The 19,915-nt window shown below is 46.9% G+C and overlaps 1 protein-coding gene across 10 annotated transcripts in view; it reads left to right on the forward strand.

The window, feature by feature from the left end:
* The window catches only part of piezo2b (piezo-type mechanosensitive ion channel component 2b), a 77,455-nt gene that overhangs the window by 20,230 nt on the left and 37,310 nt on the right, over positions 1-19,915 (forward strand). For 5 of the 10 annotated variants that reach the window (XM_076981775.1, XM_076981782.1, XM_076981780.1 and 2 more), the window contains exons 6-19: positions 709-985; positions 2,511-2,724; positions 5,695-5,860; positions 7,607-7,708; positions 9,056-9,091; positions 10,350-10,479; positions 10,665-10,870; positions 11,502-11,747; positions 13,745-13,859; positions 14,737-14,936; positions 16,137-16,285; positions 16,982-17,155; positions 18,781-19,016; positions 19,661-19,821. In XM_076981775.1, the coding sequence (XP_076837890.1) occupies positions 709-985; positions 2,511-2,724; positions 5,695-5,860; positions 7,607-7,708; positions 9,056-9,091; positions 10,350-10,479; positions 10,665-10,870; positions 11,502-11,747; positions 13,745-13,859; positions 14,737-14,936; positions 16,137-16,285; positions 16,982-17,155; positions 18,781-19,016; positions 19,661-19,821 (2,412 nt within the window). The remainder of the gene's footprint in view (positions 1-708; positions 986-2,510; positions 2,725-5,694; positions 5,861-7,606; positions 7,709-9,055; positions 9,092-10,349; positions 10,480-10,664; positions 10,871-11,501; positions 11,748-13,744; positions 13,860-14,736; positions 14,937-16,136; positions 16,286-16,981; positions 17,156-18,780; positions 19,017-19,660; positions 19,822-19,915) is intronic. The other 5 variants (XM_076981778.1, XM_076981784.1, XM_076981785.1 and 2 more) reach the window with 3 other exon arrangements.

A 19,915-nucleotide genomic window follows, 5' to 3' on the forward strand; every position in this document is an offset into this window, starting at 1 on the left:
ACAGGACGTGAGACGCCGTGTTGCTGATATGGTCACACAGGACGTGAGACGCCGTGTTACTCTTATAGTCACACAGGACGTGAGACGCCGTCTCCCTGTTACTGGGGGGAGGTCCTCAGAAGCGTATGTCGTGCTACCATTGGAGTGTTTCCAGGCCACACATGCGGAGCTGTTAAAAGCTTGTTTGGTTTATTGTGTGTTGTCGTTGATGGGATGCAGATTTAGGGAGGTGGACTTTGGCTCAATGCAGACATGAAAGGACTCACACACTCATGAAGCTCGCACAGACTCAGTGTTCAACACTTATGTCATACGTAGATCAGACAGAGTTTTGGCCAGTCATATGATACGTTTTCTCTCTCCCTCTCCTTCTCCCATTCTCTCTCCTTCTCTTGCCCCACTCTCTATCTCACTCTCTCTTTCTCTCTCTCTCTCTCTTGTGCTCTCTCTCTCTCATTCTATAATTTCAACCACTTTCTTTTCCCACTTACTCATTCTATAAATGTCTTCACCCTTTCTAAATGAGGCAGCAGTTTGAATGAATGTCATTATTACTTCTCCACACTTACGCCTCCCGTCCTTTATAAACCACATATTTCAGTCCTGCCCTTTAGGATGTGCGGCTAAAACGTGATTGTTCAAGGAGTGGTGGGTTTGGAGAGTGTTACCCACCTCACGGCTCCTCCTTTGTCTCTCCTCTGTGGACAGGACGGCGAGACGGAAGAGAAGCAGGACCCCTGCGAGGAAAACGATGAGATGTTGTTCGATGAGGACTTTGATGCAGAGGACGAGGCAGACGACGAGGACGAGGGAGACGAGGGGGACTATGAGGAAGAGGAAGAGGAGGAGGAGGAGGCAAAGGAGAGTGCCAAGATGAAGGTCTTGCGCCTGGTCGCGACTGTGGCATCCAAAGTGAAAGAGAGCATCGGGAAACTCATCACTACTGCAGGGAAGGTGGTGGTGACAATCCTGCTGGGCCTCACAGGTACACCTAACCACACCTCCACCACGCTCATGAAGAAACTCACAGCTACACCTAACCACACCTCCACCACGCTCATGAAGAAACTCACAGGTACACCTAACCACATCTCCACCACGCTCATGAAGAAACTCACAGGTACACCTAACCACACCTCCACCACGCTCATGAAGAAACTCACAGCTACACCTAACCACACCTCCACCACGCTCATGAAGAAACTCACAGCTACACCTAACCACCTCCGTCACTCTCATGAAGAAACTCACAGCTACACCTAACCACACCTCCACCACGTTCATAAAGAAACTCACAGCTACACCTAACCACCTCCATCACTCTCATGAAGAAACTCACAGCTACACCTAACCACACCTCCACCACGCTCATGAAGAAACTCACAGCTACACCTAACCACCTCCGTCACTCTCATGAAGAAACTCACAGCTACACCTAACCACCTCCACCACGCTCATGAAGAAACTCACAGCTACACCTAACCACACCTCCACCACGCTCATGAAGAAACTCACAGCTACACCTAACCACCTCCATCACTCTCATGAAGAAACTCACAGCTACACCTAACCACCTCCTCCACTCTCATGAAGAAACTCACAGGTACACCTAACCACCTCCGTCACTCTCATGAAGAAACTCACAGCTACACCTAACCACCTCCACCACTCTCATGAAGAAACTCACAGGTACACCTAACCACCTCCACCACTCTCATGAAGAAACTCACAGCTACACCTAACCACCTCCTCCACTCTCATGAAGAAACTCACAGGTACACCTAACCACCTCCGTCACTCTCATGAAGAAACTCACAGCTACACCTAACCACCTCCACCACTCTCATGAAGAAACTCACAGCTACACCTAACCACCTCCTCCACTCTCATGAAGAAACTCACAGGTACACCTAACCACCTCCGTCACTCTCATGAAGAAACTCACAGCTACACCTAACCACCTCCACCACTCTCATTAAGAAACTCACAGGTACACCTAACCACCTCCGTCACTCTCATTAAGAAACTCACAGGTACACCTAACCACCTCCGCCACTCTCATGAAGAAACTCACAGCTACACCTAACCACCTCCACCACTCTCATTAAGAAACTCACAGCTACACCTAACCACCTCCGTCACTCTCATTAAGAAACTCACAGGTACACCTAACCACCTCCGCCACTCTCATGAAGAAACTCAGATCATTACACCCCAGGAGAACCTCTCTTAGATAAACCATGACAATATTCATCTTTTCAATATTCATCTTTTCAATAATCATCTTTTCACCTAATAATATTTTTAGAAATCCACTGAGAAATGATTTGATAATTTTCTAAATGGCAGGATTTCTGTGTCAGATTTTTTGACAAGACAATACTTTTGAAATGTTATATTGTTTTATTGTGTTTATATTTGTGTAGCAAAGGTCGTGTCCCCCTGAGTCCTTAAGACATGCTCCTCCTCTGTGTCCCCCTCTGACCCCTGACCCCTGACCCCTGGTGCAGGTATGATGCTGCCCTCGCTGACCTCTGCGGTGTACTTCTTTGTCTTCCTGGCGCTGTGCACGTGGTGGTCCTTCTGCCGGACCTTCGACACGCTGCTCTTCAGCTGCTTGTGTGTCCTGATGGCCATCTTCTCCGCTGGCCACCTCATCGTGCTCTACCTCTACCAGTTCCAGTTCTTCCAGGAGAGCATACCGCCCAACGACCGCTACATCAGGTCCGACACACACGCACCTTTCGGACGGGTCTCGCTCTAAAGTGACCCGTATGTGAAGGGCTTCTGGGACCATAGTCAGGGTTAGTCAGGCTGTGTTAGTCAGGACGGCGACGTGGGCTCATCTGAAATGAAACCAAGTTTGCAAGCTCTCCTCGTCTTCACGGTTTCGTGTCACATCTGCCGTGCTGGAGTCCAAAAATGATGCAACACAAACGGTCACCATATTCACATACAGATCACCTGTCATAACAGGTGTAGGAGAGGAGTGTCTGATCTCCTTAAAGGCGTACGGCTTTAAAGCATGATGGGTAATGAGTAATAATGGCTGTCGATGGCTAGGTAAACTAACTAAACTAAGTAAAGGTGTATTCACCTTAATCAGAGGCGTCAATTCCAGGTTCAGAAAGTAAAAGTCCTCACCAGGATTTTGCTCAAGCTTGCTAGATTTTCTAATTAGTGCAATCCACTAATCCAAAATTAGTGGAATCAACACAATCCATGAAGCCTGAGCAAAATCCTGGTGAGGACTTTTACTTTCTGAACTTGGAATTGACACCTCTGACCTTAATGAACATGCTATCTCTCAACAGCGCTAAGGTGGTGTGTTCATATTTCTCCCCACCACTCAGCAGGGCCCGGTTGGACTACCGTATTGTTCTGGATGCTGGCTAGCTCAGCACGGTCTGGGTTCTGGGTGGACCGTGAGGTCTGGGCCCCGAGCACTTTTTTAATCAATACATCCAAACTAAATAATGCATGTGTTGGTGCTCTCATCCCCTGCAGCATGGGGCTGTATTGTAGTGCGGAGCTGTGTCTCTGTGAGCACTCCGAAACACGCCAGCAGTCTGCATCTGTCAGCATGTGGTCGGAGGCATATATCAGAGGAGCCATTCAACACCTGTTCTCATGCGCTGTGACAAAACACAGCCGAAATATGGGCTCTGTAAGTCAGCTGTAGTGTCGGGTTTATGATTCATGCCAGCAATGTTCTTGGTCTGGTAGTGATATGCTAATTTTATTGTGTCTTTGTTATTCTTGTCTCTAAGGTTTTAGGTCTAAATCCCAAGGAAGCATGCTTGTGTTTTTCAGTTGGGAGTGATTTTTTAAAAGTTGTTTTCAGTGGTTGTTCATGGTCAAATCTGAGATCCTGTAGCTCACATCACAGAGCAACGGTAGAACTACGTGCTAGCAGCATCAGGGTAAAGCAGTTACAGCAGCGTGCTAACAGCACCAGGGTCACACAGGCAATTCCCATGTGAGCACATATTCTCATACCGATCAGTTTGTAATTTGCTCCAGGTATGAGTCTCTGCCAAATGCTGTAAATGTAAATATTATTTTGAAAGGCAATTCTGTGCACATTATTACTGTACCCACACCACCACCTTAATATTGTGTGGTTCATTTTTACCCGAGCTTTAAATAGCCCTCTCAGCACTCAGTAGCTGTGCTAACATTTTAAATGAAGCAATCAGGAAACCATTTCACCACCTCTTTTCCAATGATCTGTGTCACTCTATAGCCAAACACACTATACAATTACAAAGTAGATGTATTTATGTGTATAAAACTCTATTGTTGGTTTATATGCCTACGGAACAATAAAAGTTCCCAGTATCCACTGTATTGTTCTGCTCAGGTGATGTGTGCCTGCCCTTCCGTAACAGACTCGGGCAAGCTCTGATTGGTCCGAGCGTATCTCTCTGGACACGCCCACACCTTCACTGGTCTGGATGTCCTTGACTTTGTGGTTGGACATTGATCTCAGGAGCTTTAGAACACGCCAGTTGTCTTGCGCCGGCTGGGCCGTTATGTCTAAGTAAAACAGCGGTACCTTACGCCCACGCTGCTTATCATGGGTCCCATGGAGGCAGCATCCTTTATCACCAAACACAGCCTGTGGGGTTTTATGAGTGTGAGGAATATGTACATGACGCGCAGTAAAAAAAAAAATTTATGTCTCCGGTGTGCGATGTGGTCTGGGGCCGATAGTCAGTGTTTAGGGAACTTAGTGCTGTCCATGTTAAGGTAGTGCTGTCCATGTTAAGGTTGCTCTGTCTGTGTTAAGGTTGCTCTATCCGTGTTAAGGTAGTGCTGTCCGTGTTAAGGTTGCTCTGTCCATGTTAAGGTTGCTCTATCCGTGTTAAGGTTGCTCTATCCGTGTTAAGGTAGTGCTGTCCGTGTTAAGGTTGCGCTGTCCGTGTTAAGGTTGCTCTGTCCGTGTTAAGGTTGCTCTGTCCGTGTTAAGGTAGTGCTGGGGTGTTTGTTGCGTGTATAATAACAGGGGAGGACCGGGTGGATCAGAATCCTAGCGTGGGTGTAAAAACGCTTCTCACTGTAGCGTATGAAAATAAGACAGTCAGTTGCTTTGTTTTGGTTTTGTTTTTTTTAAGTGGCCCTTTTCTTAAAAGCTCTGAGTCACCGTAGCGGCAGGAACGGCCCGTGCACTCGGGGGGGGAGTCGCCCGCGTGGCCTAATTTTGGCTGCTGACAGAATCTGCCCTTGGTCCGCTCAGCTGTTGAGAGACGGTGCCGACAGACCCCACGTCCCACATCACTTCCTCTTTGCCCTCACAATAGAATCATGTGACCTGGTCGTTACCAGGTGCTGGAAGAAGTGACAGGAAGTGACATAATCAGGGGTAGGGATAGAAGGTGTATGCATCTCAGCTGACCCCTCTCAGGGAATACGGGATTGTTTTTTAAAGAAATCTACAAATCCTTAGAAATATCCAACTTTTACTATAAAAAATATATGTCTGCAAATAAGACCACTTGGGAGGCTTGTTAGTAATAATATGTATATAGATTCCCTCTCTGTCTCTGTCTCTCTCTCTCTCTCTCTCTCTCTCTCTCTATCTCTGTCTCTGATGGGAAAAAGAAAAAAAATGTGATGTGTTTATTATGTGTTCTGTGTCTGGACGCTCTGTCTCAATCTCGGTGTCAATTTCTCGCTCTCGTTTCTCCACAGAGTGTTTGGCATCTCCTCCATAGTTAAGACAGACTGTTCATACACATGGAAGATCAACGCAAACTCCACCAAGTGGCAACATTTTGTCAATCCCATCATGCTCCTGGTGCTGTACTACACGCTTGCCACGCTCATCCGGCTCTGGCTACAGGACCCCACCATCACGGTTACCCCTGGCAACTGCCATTTTGGTTCTTTTTGCATGTGTAGTCATGTTTGTGTAGTTGTGTTTGTGTAGTCGTGTACGTGTGGTCGTGTTTGTGTAGTTATGTTTGTGTAGTCGTGTTTGTGTAATTGTGTACGTGTAGTTATGTATGTGTGGTCGTGTTTGTGTAGTCATGTATGTGTAGTTGTGTATGTGTGGTCGTGTATGTGTGGTCGTGTTTGTGTGGTCGTGTTTGTGTAGTCGTGTTTGTGTAGTTGTGTACTCATAGTCGTGTACGCATAGTCGTGTACGCATAGTCGTGTTTGTGTAGTTGTGTTTGCGTAGTCGTGTTCGTGTAGTTGTGTTTTTTGTAGTCGTGTATGTGCAGTCATGTTTGTGTAGTCATGTTTTTTGTAGTCGTGTTTGTGCAGTCATGTTTGCGTAGTCGTGTTTGTGTAGTCATGTTTGTGTAGTCGTGTTTTTTGTAGTCGTGTATGTGTAGTCGTGTTTTATGTAGTCGTGTATGTTAGTCGTATTTGTGTAGTTGTGTATGTGTAGTGGTGTTTGTGTAGTCGTGTTTTTTGTAGTCGTGTTTGTGTAGTCGTGTTTGTGTAGTCATGTTTGTGTAGTCGTGTTTGCATAGTCATGTTTGTGTAGTCGTGTTTTTTGTAGTCGTGTTTGCGTAGTCGTGTATGTGTAGTCATGTTTTTTGTAGTCGTGTATGTTAGTCGTATTTGTGTAGTCGTGTTTGTGTAGTCGTGTTTTTTGTAGTCGTGTTTGCGTAGTCGTGTATGTGTAGTCGTGTTTTTTGTAGTCGTGTTTGTGTAGTCGTGTTTGTGTAGTCGTGTTTGTGTAGTCATGCGTGTGGTTTTAGAGCATTCACAGTCAAAAGCCATGCTTAGTCACGCTGGAGTAACACAGTTGTGTCTTCTGTTCATCTACTGCTGGTAAATCACATCCATCTAGAATCAAGCACATCTGAGAATATTCCAGAAAGGTGTACTAGATCTGGATTAGAGGCACATCTGAACTGCAGAGTGACCTTAGAATATCCTTATATTACTCCTATGTTTAGATAACCAGTAGCAGGACACATACAGGCCACAGCAGGACATCACATATAGGACATTATCAGATGTGCAAGACCAGGGTCTCATTGGTGTGCTATAAACAAACTTATGGTCTGATCAATACTCTGATCAATAATAAGGCTTTAGCCTAGGTCTCGACAGGGAGTGCGGTGAACTGTGAGAACACCTACGAGGTGTTCCTGGACCTTATATCCCTCCTCATAAATCCCTCTGGGTGTCCAGGAGGTCTCTCCTGCATTCTGGGGTTACAGGACCCTGCCTGTCTTGTTTTTATAGAGTGGTCAATAGCTTGTGTCCTTTAGCAATCCTGCATGTATGAGAACGTATTGATCCGTGGGGTGAGTGTTTCTCTGTTTGCAGTTTAAAAAATCGCAAACGATGGTCAGATTTGATTACAGTGTAAATCTTTGGGTGACAATATAGGGAAGATATTCCGGAAAGCAGTCGATATTAATAATATCGATATCAGTGTTATTGTTGAGTGTGCTTTATGTTCATCCAGCAGGATTATTTAAACGCTGACCTCTGCTTGGCTTTTGTTTAACATTCCCTAACCTTCGTGCTATTTATGTGCAGTATTATGTAGGCATCATTTCCGTCATTTCCGTGCGGCTCCCGTAATTAGTGCTCGATGTGCATCGCGGTCCGACCGCCTGACTGTGGCCTCGTGTTGCAGGAGAGCGAGAACGAGGAGGTGAAGGAAGACCACGCCACCTTCACAGCCAACAGGAGGAGGCACCTGTGGTGGAGGGCGCGTCAGAGGACGGAGGAGAGAAATGTAAGGCGGAGGAGGTGGAGGGGGTGGAGAGGGTGAAGGAGATGGAGGGGTGGAGAAGGTGGAGGAGCTGGAGGAGGTGGTGGAGGAGGTGGAGCGAGTGGAGGTGGTGGAGCGGATGGAGGAGGTGGAGCGGGTGGAGGAAGTGGTAGTGGTGGAGGTGGTGGTGGAGGGGGTGGTGGTGGAGGTGGTGGAGCGGGTGGAGGAGGTGGAGCGGGTGGAGGTGGTGGTGGTGGAGGTGGGGCGGGTGGAGAAGGTGGTAGTGGTGGAGGTGGTGGTGGAGCGGATGGAGGAGGTGGAGCGGGTGGAGGAGGTGGAGCGGGTGGAGGAGGTAGAGCGGGTGGAGGAGGTGGAGCAGGTGGAGGAGGTGGAGCGGGTGGAGGAGGTAGTGGTGGTGGTGGAGCGGGTGGAGGGGGTGGTGGTGGTGGTGGAGCGGGTGGAGGAGGTGGAGCGGGTGGAGGAGGTAGAGCGGGTGGAGGAGGTGGAGCAGGTGGAGGAGGTAGAGCGGGTGGAGGAGGTGGAGCAGGTGGAGGAGGTGGAGCGGGTGGAGGAGGTAGTGGTGGAGGTGGTGGTGGAGCGGGTGGAGGGGGTGGTGGTGGAGGTGGGGCGGGTGGAGAAGGTGGTAGTGGTGGAGGTGGTGGTGGAGCGGGTGGAGGAGGTGGTGGTGGAGGGGGTGGTGGTGGAGCGGGTGGAGGTGGTGGAGGTGGTGGTGGTGGAGCGGGTGGAGGAGGTGGTGGTGGAGGGGGTGGTGGTGGAGCGGGTGGAGGGGGTGGTGGTGGAGGTGGGGCGGGTGGAGAAGGTGGTAGTGGTGGAGGTGGTGGTGGAGCGGGTGGAGGGAGTGGTGTTGGTGGAGGAGGTGGAGGTGGTGGAGCGGGTGGAGGAAAATGCCATCACAGCACGCAGGGCTCTGCCACTCGCATGTCGAGGCAGTTTTGACCTTGATGTTCACATTACAAACAGCTGTAATTTAACTGCTATCAAGGGATGCATGAACAGATCCACTCAGAGAAAGAGTCCCAAAACATGTCTGAGCCCACTAGTAAAAGTACGTGTGTCAGTGGGCAGTTCTGACCAACGCTCAAGACGTATCTCACTGGCTCCCGGTGGCTCTCTGCCCTGGTCCAGCCGAGCTGTCTCAGCTCTGCTCAGGACTGTTAAAAGCTTTTGGATGGGCTGGTGTGTGAGTGATGGGGTCTGAACCCTCCATAGTGCTGGAACCCTTGGTTTCAGCTTAGCACAGATCCGAGAGAACAGAATAATACCATCGACTTTTCACCGCAACACCTTTCTCTCTCTCTCTCTCTCTCTCTCTCTCTCTCTCTCTCTCTCTCTCTCTCTCTCTGTCCCCAGCTTTTGTCCACTCAGGATGGTTACAGCACTTCTGAGGTTAGAGCACGTTTGCGGTTTTCCTGTGTGTTATGTAAAGCCCTGGGCATGTCTACAGAACCTTTGACACCTGTGCACCTGGTCCAGTGCTCACGTGACGTCTGCAGAACCTTCACACCTGTGCACCTGGTCCAGTGCTCAAGTGACGTCTGCAGAACCTTTGACACCTGTGCACCTGGTCCAGTGTTCACGTGACGTCTGCAGAACCCTCACACCTGTGCACCTGGTCCAGTGCTCACATGACACCTGCAGAACCTTTGACACCTGTGCACCTGGTCCAGTGTTCACGTGACGTCTGCAGAACCTTTGACACCTGTGCACCTGGTCCAGTGTTCACGTGACGTCTGCAGAACCTTTGACACCTGTGCACCTGGTCCAGTGCTCACGTGACGTCTGCAGAACCCTCACACCTGTGCACCTGGTCCAGTGCTCACGTGACACCTGCAGAACCTTTGACATCTGTGCACCAGGTCCAGTGTTCACGTGACGTCTGCAGAACCCTCACACCTGTGCACCTGGTCCAGTGCTCACATGACACCTGCAGAACCTTTGACACCTGTGCACCTGGTCCAGTGCTCACATGACACCTGCAGAACCTTTGACACCTGTGCACCTGGTCCAGTGTTCACGTGACATCTGCAGAACCTTTGACACCTGTGCACCTGGTCCAGTGCTCACGTGACGTCTGCAGAACCTTTGACACCTGTGCACCTGGTCCAGTGCTCACGTGACGTCTGCAGAACCTTCACACCTGTGCACCTGGTCCAGTGCTCAAGTGACGTCTGCAGAACCTTTGACACCTGTGCACCTGGTCCAGTGCTCACGTGACGTCTGCAGAACCTTCACACCTGTGCACCTGGTCCAGTGCTCACGTGACGTCTGCAGAACCCTTACACCTGTGCACCTGGTCCAGTGCTCACGTGATGCCTGTTGTAGTGCTTTGCTCTGGAGTGGTAATAGTGTGTGGATGCTAATAGACAACTATAACTTTAATTTATGTTTTTTGATCATAGAGATGAGTTTATACCTATTTTAAATTGAGTAGTTTAAATATAAATATGTTGCTTTTTGGCAAATTCATTTCTAATATCAATTTAGTATTTATGGCACGAATTTAGTATATTATCAGCACTGTGCATGCTGCCGTGTGAGGAATAAAGATTAAGAATAACCCAGTTAAGCACATCCTGTGTTTAAATCCTGCAGAGGTTTTTAAATATAAATAGTAAAATACAATTTCTGTTTATTTCCCTTACAGGCGATGGTGGTGAACACCAATGGGACATCGTTTGGTTATGTCACCACCCTGAATTCAGAGAATGGACCAATCAGCATAGACCTCTGTTCTACTCCTAAATATAAAGTGGATCAAACCAATAATATTGAAGGTAATTTTAGTGAACATCATATCAAAACCATTTTTTATAATTCTAAATCCAAATATTTTAGAATCCTAATTTGATCTAAAAAGTCTAACAGTGAAAAGCAGCACCTGTTAAATTCTCCCTGGATTAACATGACATGATGTAACTCTTCACATGACACGTGCTCACCGCTGCGTGTGATGGTGAAGGCAGTGTATGTCGTGGTGGTCCCGTACTCCATCCTGCAGATGGTAAAGATGGAGACGTGTACGAGGTAGTGGAGGTGCCCCCAGAGGAGGAAGAGGAGAAGAGTGCGGATGAAGAGGAAGAGGAGGGTGCTGCGCCCAGCGCTATCGTCAAAGTCTTCCGCTTCATCATGAAACAAAGCTACGTCTGTGCCCTCATCTCCATGATGGTGAGCAGACTGAGGGTCAACGTGTAACCTCAGAGTGTCACGAGATCTGACGAGATCACACACGTCAGCCGGACCCGTTACAGTCGGGTACCGCTGCTCTAAAGGCAACTGCATGTCTTCCTCTGAACGGTGTCGAGACAGCCCTGAAAATACGGACACACAGACACATACTGTACCAGGGTTAGAGGTTCTCCTGAGGTTCATGCATAAAGATTTAACAAGCTCTCTCTCTCTCTCTCTGCCCTCTTCCCCCCTCTCTCTCTCTCTCCCCTCTCTCCTCTCTCTCCTCTCTCTCTCTCTTTCTCTGTCTCTCCCTCTCTCTCTCCTCTCTCTCTCTCTGCCCTCTTCCCCTCTTTCTCTCCCTCTCTCTCGCTCTCTTTCTCGCTCTCTCTCCCTCTCTCTCTCTCTCCCTCTCTCTCTTGCTCTCTCTTTCTCCCTCTCTCTCTCTCTCCCTCTCTCTCTCTCTCTCACCCTCTCTCTCTCCTCTCTCTCTCTGCCCTCTTCCCCTCTCTCTCTCTCTCTCTCTCTCTCTCCCTCTCTCTCCTCTCTCTCTCTTGCTCTCTCTTTCTCCCTCTCTCTCTCTCTCTCTCTCTCTCTCTCTCTCCCTCTCTCTCTCCCCTCTCTCTCTCAGGCCTGGAGCATCACATATGTGAGCTGGTTGACGTTTGTCTTCCTGCTCTGGTCCTGTATGTTGTGGATGGTGCGGGACCGCAGGAAGTACGCCATGCTGACCTCACCTTTCATGGTTGCCTATGGCAACCTGCTGCTGGGTTTGCAGTACATATTTAGCTGGCAGGACATGAGCCCTGTGGCCGGGCTGTTCCCCGAGTCCAAATCAGAGGCCAAATCAGAACCCTTCACCGAGCTCAGCTCCAAGGTAACGTCAGGGGGGCCAGCACACCTAGACACAATACACCAGCGTGTTGTTGTCATGACACGTACACACATGACACGTACACATGACACGTACACATGACACGTACACACATGACACGTACACACACGACACGTACACACACGACACGTACACACACGACACGTACACACATGACACATATGACACATACACACGACACGTACACACGACACGTACACACGAGACGTACACACGACACGTACACATGACATACACACGACACGTACACACGACACGTACACATATGACACATACACACGACACGTACACACATGACACGTACACATATGTCACATACACACGACACGTACACACATGACATGTACACACATGACACGTACACACATGACACGTACACATGACACGTACACATATGACACATACACACGACACGTACACATGACACATACACACACGACACGTACACACACAACACGTACACATGACGTACACACGACACGTACACACGACACGTACACATGACACATACACACGACACGTACACATGATGTACACACGACACGTACATACGACACGTACACACGACACGTACACATGACACGTACACATATGACACATACACACGACACGTACACATGACGTACACACATGACATGTACACACATGACACGTACACACATGACACGTACACATGACACGTACACATATGACACATACACACGACACGTACACATGACGTACACACATGACACGTACACATGACACATACACACACGACACGTACACACACAACACGTACACATGACGTACACACGACACGTACACATGACACGTACACATGACACATACACACGACACGTACACATGATGTACACACGACACGTACATACGACACGTACACACGACACGTACACATGACACGTACACATATGACACATACACACGACACGTACACATGACGTACACACGAGACGTACACACGAGACGTACACACGACACGTACACACGACACGTACACATGACGTACACACGACACGTACACACGACACGTACACATATGACACATACACACGACACGTACACACATGACACGTACACATATGTCACATACACACGACACGCACACACATGACACGTACACACATGACACGTACACATGACACGTACATATTACACGTACACACATGACATGTACACACATGACACGTACACATGACACGTACACACATGACACGTACACACATGACACATACGCATGACATGTACACACATGACACGTACACACATGACACGTACACACGACATGTACATACGACACGTACACACATGATACGTACACACGACACGTACACACATGATACGCACACACGACACGTACACACATGATACGTACACACGACACTTACACACATGATACGTACACACGACACGTACACACATGATACGTACACACAGCACGTACACACGACACGTACACATGACATGTACACACATGACACATACACACATGACACGTACACATGACACGTACACACGATACATACACACATGACACGTACACACATGACATGTACATACATGACATGCACACACATGACATGTACACACATGACATGTACACACATGACACGTACACACATGACACGTACACATGACACGTACACACATGACACGTACACACGATACATACACACATGACACGTACACACATGACACATACACACATGACATGTACATACATGACACATACACACATGACACATACACACATGACATGTACACACATGACACGTACACACATGACACGTACAAACATGAGTGGTGCAAAGACCAGTGTGTATATGTATAATAAACCAACAACTGAGGATCAGCTTGATAAAATTTAGCTCCACCTGTTTGGGTTTGTGTGTAGAAGTGAGACATTTTATTTAGACACATTTTCAAAAATGTGTGTGTGTGTCTGTGTGTGTCTGTGTGTGTGTGTGTGTGTTTGGCAGGTGCTGTACCTGCTGAGTTTCTGGCTGCTCCTCCATCAGACACTGACGGAGCGGAAAGCGAAGCAGAATGAGGGGGCGGTGCTGTCAGAGGTTACGACCGACTCCAAGTCAAAAGGTGGGACTGACGTAGTTGTAGTCCACGAACAGCTGGGTCACATGACAACACATGATATCCCTGAGACAGTAGTCAGAGCCTTTCTACAGCTCAGAGACTGCAGTGTGTGTGTGTGTGTGTGTGTGTGTGTGTGTGTGTGTGTGTGTGTGTGTGTGTGTGTGTGTGTGTGTGTGTGTGAGAGAGACAGAGAGAAGTGAGTTATTAATGAAGTGCCGTATGTCCCCTCAGATATACGACTGTGTTACCACAAAACTGCTCCCCTGATCTGAAGAAAATAAAGCATGTTGAACAATCAATAAATCCATAAATAAATAAGTTTAAGTAATATTTAAAGTCATATGAACCAGTTGTTCAGTGCCAGGGCAATTACTTCCACCTCAGAAAAGTATTTCCGCCTTTGAAACAAGCAGGTTTTACAGAAGGGCTTATATCTCTGTTTTTAAAAAATGTATAAAACATTTTACCCTGTAAGTATGTTTAAAATAATTAAAACACAAAAAATAAACCTTAGGTAGAGACACAGAGATGTATCAGACATTGCTTGTTGACAGTTTGCAAACGAAGCGATGGAGACAGAATTAGTTTAGAACATTCCCTCTGCATTAATGGCTTAAATTCATAAATAATTAACTAAATACATTTGGTATAAATGCAGAAACACCTGAATAAGTAACAATGGAAATATGCATCTCCATTTATTTATTTTTACATTACAATTATTTTTATCTGTTCCTGCATTATTTCAACCTTTGTTTTAATAACATTATTTCAAGTTTTATTTACGTATTTTCAGTCCATCCGTATTTATTTCACGTCCGATATGGAAGATACACGCCAGCAGCCGTGAGGATGAGGATGAGTGTTTGTTGTGTTGTAGAGGTGGAGAAGGCCGAGGAAGAAGAAGGTGGAGAGAACGACCTGATGCAGGTGGTGGGCGGCTTGGTGATGGGGGTACTGGTGAAGTACTGGATCTACGTCTGCAGTGGGATGTTCTTCTTCGTCAGCTTCGAGGGAACAACCGTCATGTATAAAATCATCTACATGATGTTGTTCCTCTACTGCGTCGCCCTGTATCAGGTGCAGCGGCTAAGAGCCATTCTGTCCCTGCATAGTTCATTACCAATTACCTGTGTAGTTCATTACTAATTACCTGTGTAGTTCATTACTAATTACCTGTGTAGTTCATTACTAATTACCTGTGTAGTTCATTACCAATTACCTGTGTAGTTCATTACTAATTACCTGTGTAGTTCATTACTAATTACCTGTGTAGTTCATTACTAATTACCTGTGTAGTTCATTACCAATTACCTGTGTAGTTCATTACCAATTACCTGTGTAGTTCATTACTAATTACCTGTGTAGTTCATTACCAATTACCTGTGTAGTTCATTACTAATTACCTGTTTAGTTAATGACTAATTACCTGTGTGGTTAATGACTAATTACCTGTGTAGTTAATGACTAATTACTTGTGTAGTTAATGACTTATTACCTGTGTGGGAAATGACTTATTACCTGTGTGGTTAATGACTAATTACCTGTGTAGTTAATGACTTATTACCTGTGTGGTTAATGACTTATTACCTGTGTGGTTAATGACGAATTACCTGTGTGGTTAATGACGAATTACCTGTGTGGTTAATGACTTATTACCTGTGTGGTTAATGACTTATTACCTGTGTGGTTAATGACTTATTACCTGTGTGGTTAATGACTAATTACCTGTGTAGTTAATGACTTATTACCTGTGTGGTTAATGACTTATTACCTGTGTGGTTAATGACTTATTACCTGTGTGGTTAATGACTTATTACCTGTGTGGTTAATGACTAATTACCGGTGTAGTTAATGACTTATTACCTGTTTAGATAATGACTATTTACCTGTATAGTTAATTACTAATTACCTGTTTAGTTCATTACTAATTACCTGTGTAGTTCATTACTAATTACCTGTATAGTTAATGACTAATTACCTGTGTAGTTAATGAATAATTACCTGTGTAGTTCATTACTAATTAACAGTGTAGTTAATTACTAATTACCTGTGTAGTTAATTGCTAATTAACAGTGTAGTTAATGACTAATTACCTGTGTAGTTAATTACTAATTACCTGTGTAGTTCATTACTAGAGCTGTGCATCCCATGTATCAGTACCTTCAATTAATTTTAGACTGTGTAATGACATTCCATGTTATTGTCTGTCTATGTAATGGCTTTGTACAGTTCCAGTCTTTGTAATATCAGTCTGTGTAATGGCCTTCTCTTCCCCAGGTGCATTATGGGTGGTGGCGTAGGATCCTGAAGTATTTCTGGATGTCGGTGGTGATGTACACCATGCTGGTCCTCACCCTCATCTACACATGTCAGTTCGACGCCTCCATCCCCACCTGGTCCAACATCACGGGCATGAGCGCAGAAAAGTGAGTGTAGCGATGTCCTGCAGGGACGAGTCGCGGGACGACCCACGAGACGACAGGACGTCTGAGAGTGCTGGCTAAATCAGGAGGCTTTGTGTGTCATTCTTGCTTTTTTTTTTCATTTAGTTTTTTTGTACTTTTATTTTATGCTCAAATCAAAAACAGGAAATTGGACCAGGGATTAATTTCATTTTGATATTTAATTTGCTTGATTTGTGTGAATGAAAACTGAATTAACCTTCCTATGAAGAGACAGATTATACTGGCATAGTGAGATAATACAGCATAATCTCCACACCACCCTCTCATTGTCTTACTGAACACAGATGTGAGATTATGTGTGAGATTATGACTTTCTCCTCCCCTTGCCCCTCCCCCTTGTGCTTTCTCCTCCACTTGCCCCTCCCCCTTTTGCTTTCTCCTCCCCATGCCACTCCCCTTTCCTCCCCTTTTTCCCTTTCTCCTCCCCTTTACCCACCTGTGCCCCTCCCCCTTTTGCTTTCTCACCCCCCTTCTCTACCCCTTGCCCCTCCCCCTTTTTATTTCTCCTCCCCTATTCTGCCCCTTCCCTCCCCCTTTTTCCTTTCCCCACCTGTGCCCCTCCCCCTTTTGCTTTCTCACCCCCCCTTCTCCACCCCTTGCCCCTCCCTCTTTTTGATTTCTCCTCCCCTTTCTCCTCCCCTTTCTTCTCTCCTGCAGGCTGAAGGCTCTGGGGCTGGAGAAGTTCGACCTGGGGACTCTGTTCACGAGGATTTTCATCCCCACCTCCTTCCTGCTGGTGTGCGTGCTCCACCTGCACTACTTCCATGAGCACTTCCTCGAGCTCACTGATCTCAGCGCTGTGGCTGCCAAACAGGACAGCGCCGTCTACAGGTTAGGAGCTGCATCACAACAGGCCCGTGCATGACGGGTTGTCTTCAAGGGAATGTTTTCACTTTAATAGGTGTAACATGTACACAGCAGTGTTAAGCTGAGCCTAACGTCAAACAAATCTTCACTCTCTTCTTCCGCTTATCATTCATCGTTACTCCATCATTACATCATCCATTATTTTTATTTTCTAGGGGCGTCCTCTGGGGTTTTCTCATTATTTTTCACATTTCATATTCAACCAATGGCTTTCTCTCATGTACTTCCTGTACCCATTTTGACCAATCGTCTGCTCTCATTTCTCCTTTGCCGCCGTTCATGGCAATGGTTCCACAGCCGTGCCAAAGTCAGTGCTCGTCTGTCTCTTATAATGGATAGGTGGGTGAACGCTGTCTTCCTGTAGCATCCGCAGGGTTCTGGTGTGAATGTCCAGACCCTCACCCCTTCTCTCTCCACCTCTCTCCACCTCTCTCTCCCCCTCTCTCTCCGCCTCCTCCTTCCTGATCAGTGTAACAGGCTTGCTTCTCTATCCCCACTCTGTCTTTTATTAACTCACTGTCATCAGCCTTCAGTAATCAGTTTGATAATGGGTTATAAGTTTTGGCAATGTGCTTGTTGTTGGGTTACCATTCCTGAATCTTAATGACCTCTCTTACCCCACTGAAGACCCTAAACACCCCCTTGAACCTGACCCTTAATGACCTCTCTCCAAACAGCTTCTCATCTGCCCAGTCTCTCCGTGCATTCAAAATCCCCGTGTCTTCACAGCATGTCAGAATTGTGCACGCCCCCTTTCTATGAAGCCCCTCCCACTTCCACGGCCCTGTCTATGAAGCTCCTCCCATTTCCATTCTATGTCCATCCCTCTTTTTCCCCACTGTTACTATACAATGATGTCTGTTAGGCAGTATTCTCTTGTCTCTTTGTAACTCTGCCCTTTGACATTTGACACCTGGTCTTTTTCTCTTCTCCTGGTCTGATTTTATGTCTTTTGTTTTCCATTCCATAAATTATAATTTTTTTTAATAGCATCAAGCAAAAAATTCCCTCTCCTCAGAGCAAGTAAGTGAGCTAGGGGCGGGGCACAACAAGCTTACAGTGTCATGCAGCCACACCCATCCGCGACTCCTATCCAATGAGCAGACAGTTCATCTTAAAGGGGGCCACTGCCGTTTTTGTGTTACCCACCACCTCTTCACTGATATGCTGGTTGTCATTGATCGCTTAATTGATTGCTACAATTTTGATTGATAGTTTTGTTTTTCCAAACAGGATATTTATTTACTGACTGACACTATGCCCGAGAATTGAGCGTTGTGTGCTGAAATGCTATCCTTATGCAACCATCTCCCTGTTGTTGTGTGAAGACTCTAGACTCATGGCATCCATGCCCCTGACCCCTGACCCCTACCCCTCCTACATGACCCAGCCGTAGCTGTTTGCTTTTTATAAAGGCGCTAACTCTTATCGGAAATCAGAATCACACTTTATACACTGTAAAAAGAGTTACAACTCACAACTTATTTTTGGGAGGAAGTGAGAGTGTGAGAGTTAGTGCTCTTATAAATACCCACAGTCCTGCTCAGTCTGTCGTCCACTCCGATTAAAACAAAGACCTTTACGTGCAGACTTGCTCATCCCGATGGCAGCCTGGCAGACGTCACCCTGATGAGCTCCTCCCCCGAGCCGTATGTGGCACGGGAGCAACAGAAGGAAAAGGAGGTTTTGATCGTGGAGGGCATAATGGAGACTGGCTCAGAGCATCTTCCCAGCCAGGAGGAGGCCCAGGAGGAGGACCAGGAGGAGGCCCAGGAAGCCCAGGAGGCCCAGGAGCAAAGCAGCGCTACGTCGGATCACAGCTCAGGTACGGCCAGACTTCCATATTGTTCTATTGCCTTCCGTTCTTTATTGAGTTTATGGAATTCCTTCGGACGCTGCTCTGGGTTTCACTTTATTACTGGGTGCCAATACCTGCTTTTGTCACAGATTACATAAGTCCAGACCTCCACCATGTTGTCAAGTTTCTTTACACAGGAAAAAAACACAGGGGTGCTATCAGCATTTTCCTCTACACACATCCTGGGCCTCACGAATCAAATCCTCTGCAGTGTATTTGACTCAGCAAGGTCATAATTGGAAAATAACCCCCTGTAAAGGTCATCTAAAGGTCATTACCCTGTTGTGAAGGGTAATCAGAAAGAAAAAGAAAACCCTCCAGGGTTCGTTTGGTGATGACGTGCCAACTGTACGTTACACCACTTATTACTTGGATACTTGCCAGAGAAATCGATAACAGCACTAAATAATGGTTTTGGATTTATTTTTGTAGCTGGCTACAAGCTGATGCTAGGAAAAAAAACATGTCTAAGTACTGCTCTGGTTTCTTAAGGTTCCTAATACACCATTAATTTATCTGTTATTCAGAAATATCCAACATCCAGTGTCGGGCGTTCAGCACGCTAACGATAATCCCTTGTCAGTGGATCTGAACTTGCAGCGTGTGTCTAGATCTCAAGAGCAAGTGGCACCTGGTGGTGGACCGTCTGAGCGTGCTGTTCCTCAAGTTCCTCGAGCACTTCCACAAACTGCAGCTCTTCATCTGGTGGCTCCTGGAGATCCACATCATCAAGATTGTCTCGTCCTACATCGTCCTGCTGTCGGTCACGGAGGTAGCAGCTGTCCGGCTCGCACGGCTAGTCCCGTTTGCGGCTTTCGCACTTTTTACACATTTCGCCGTAGTTGCGCGCGTTTAACGTCTAACCT

The sequence above is a fragment of the Brachyhypopomus gauderio genome, chromosome 19, assembly GCF_052324685.1.
Source record: "Brachyhypopomus gauderio isolate BG-103 chromosome 19, BGAUD_0.2, whole genome shotgun sequence".
Lineage (NCBI taxonomy): Eukaryota > Metazoa > Chordata > Actinopteri > Gymnotiformes > Hypopomidae > Brachyhypopomus > Brachyhypopomus gauderio.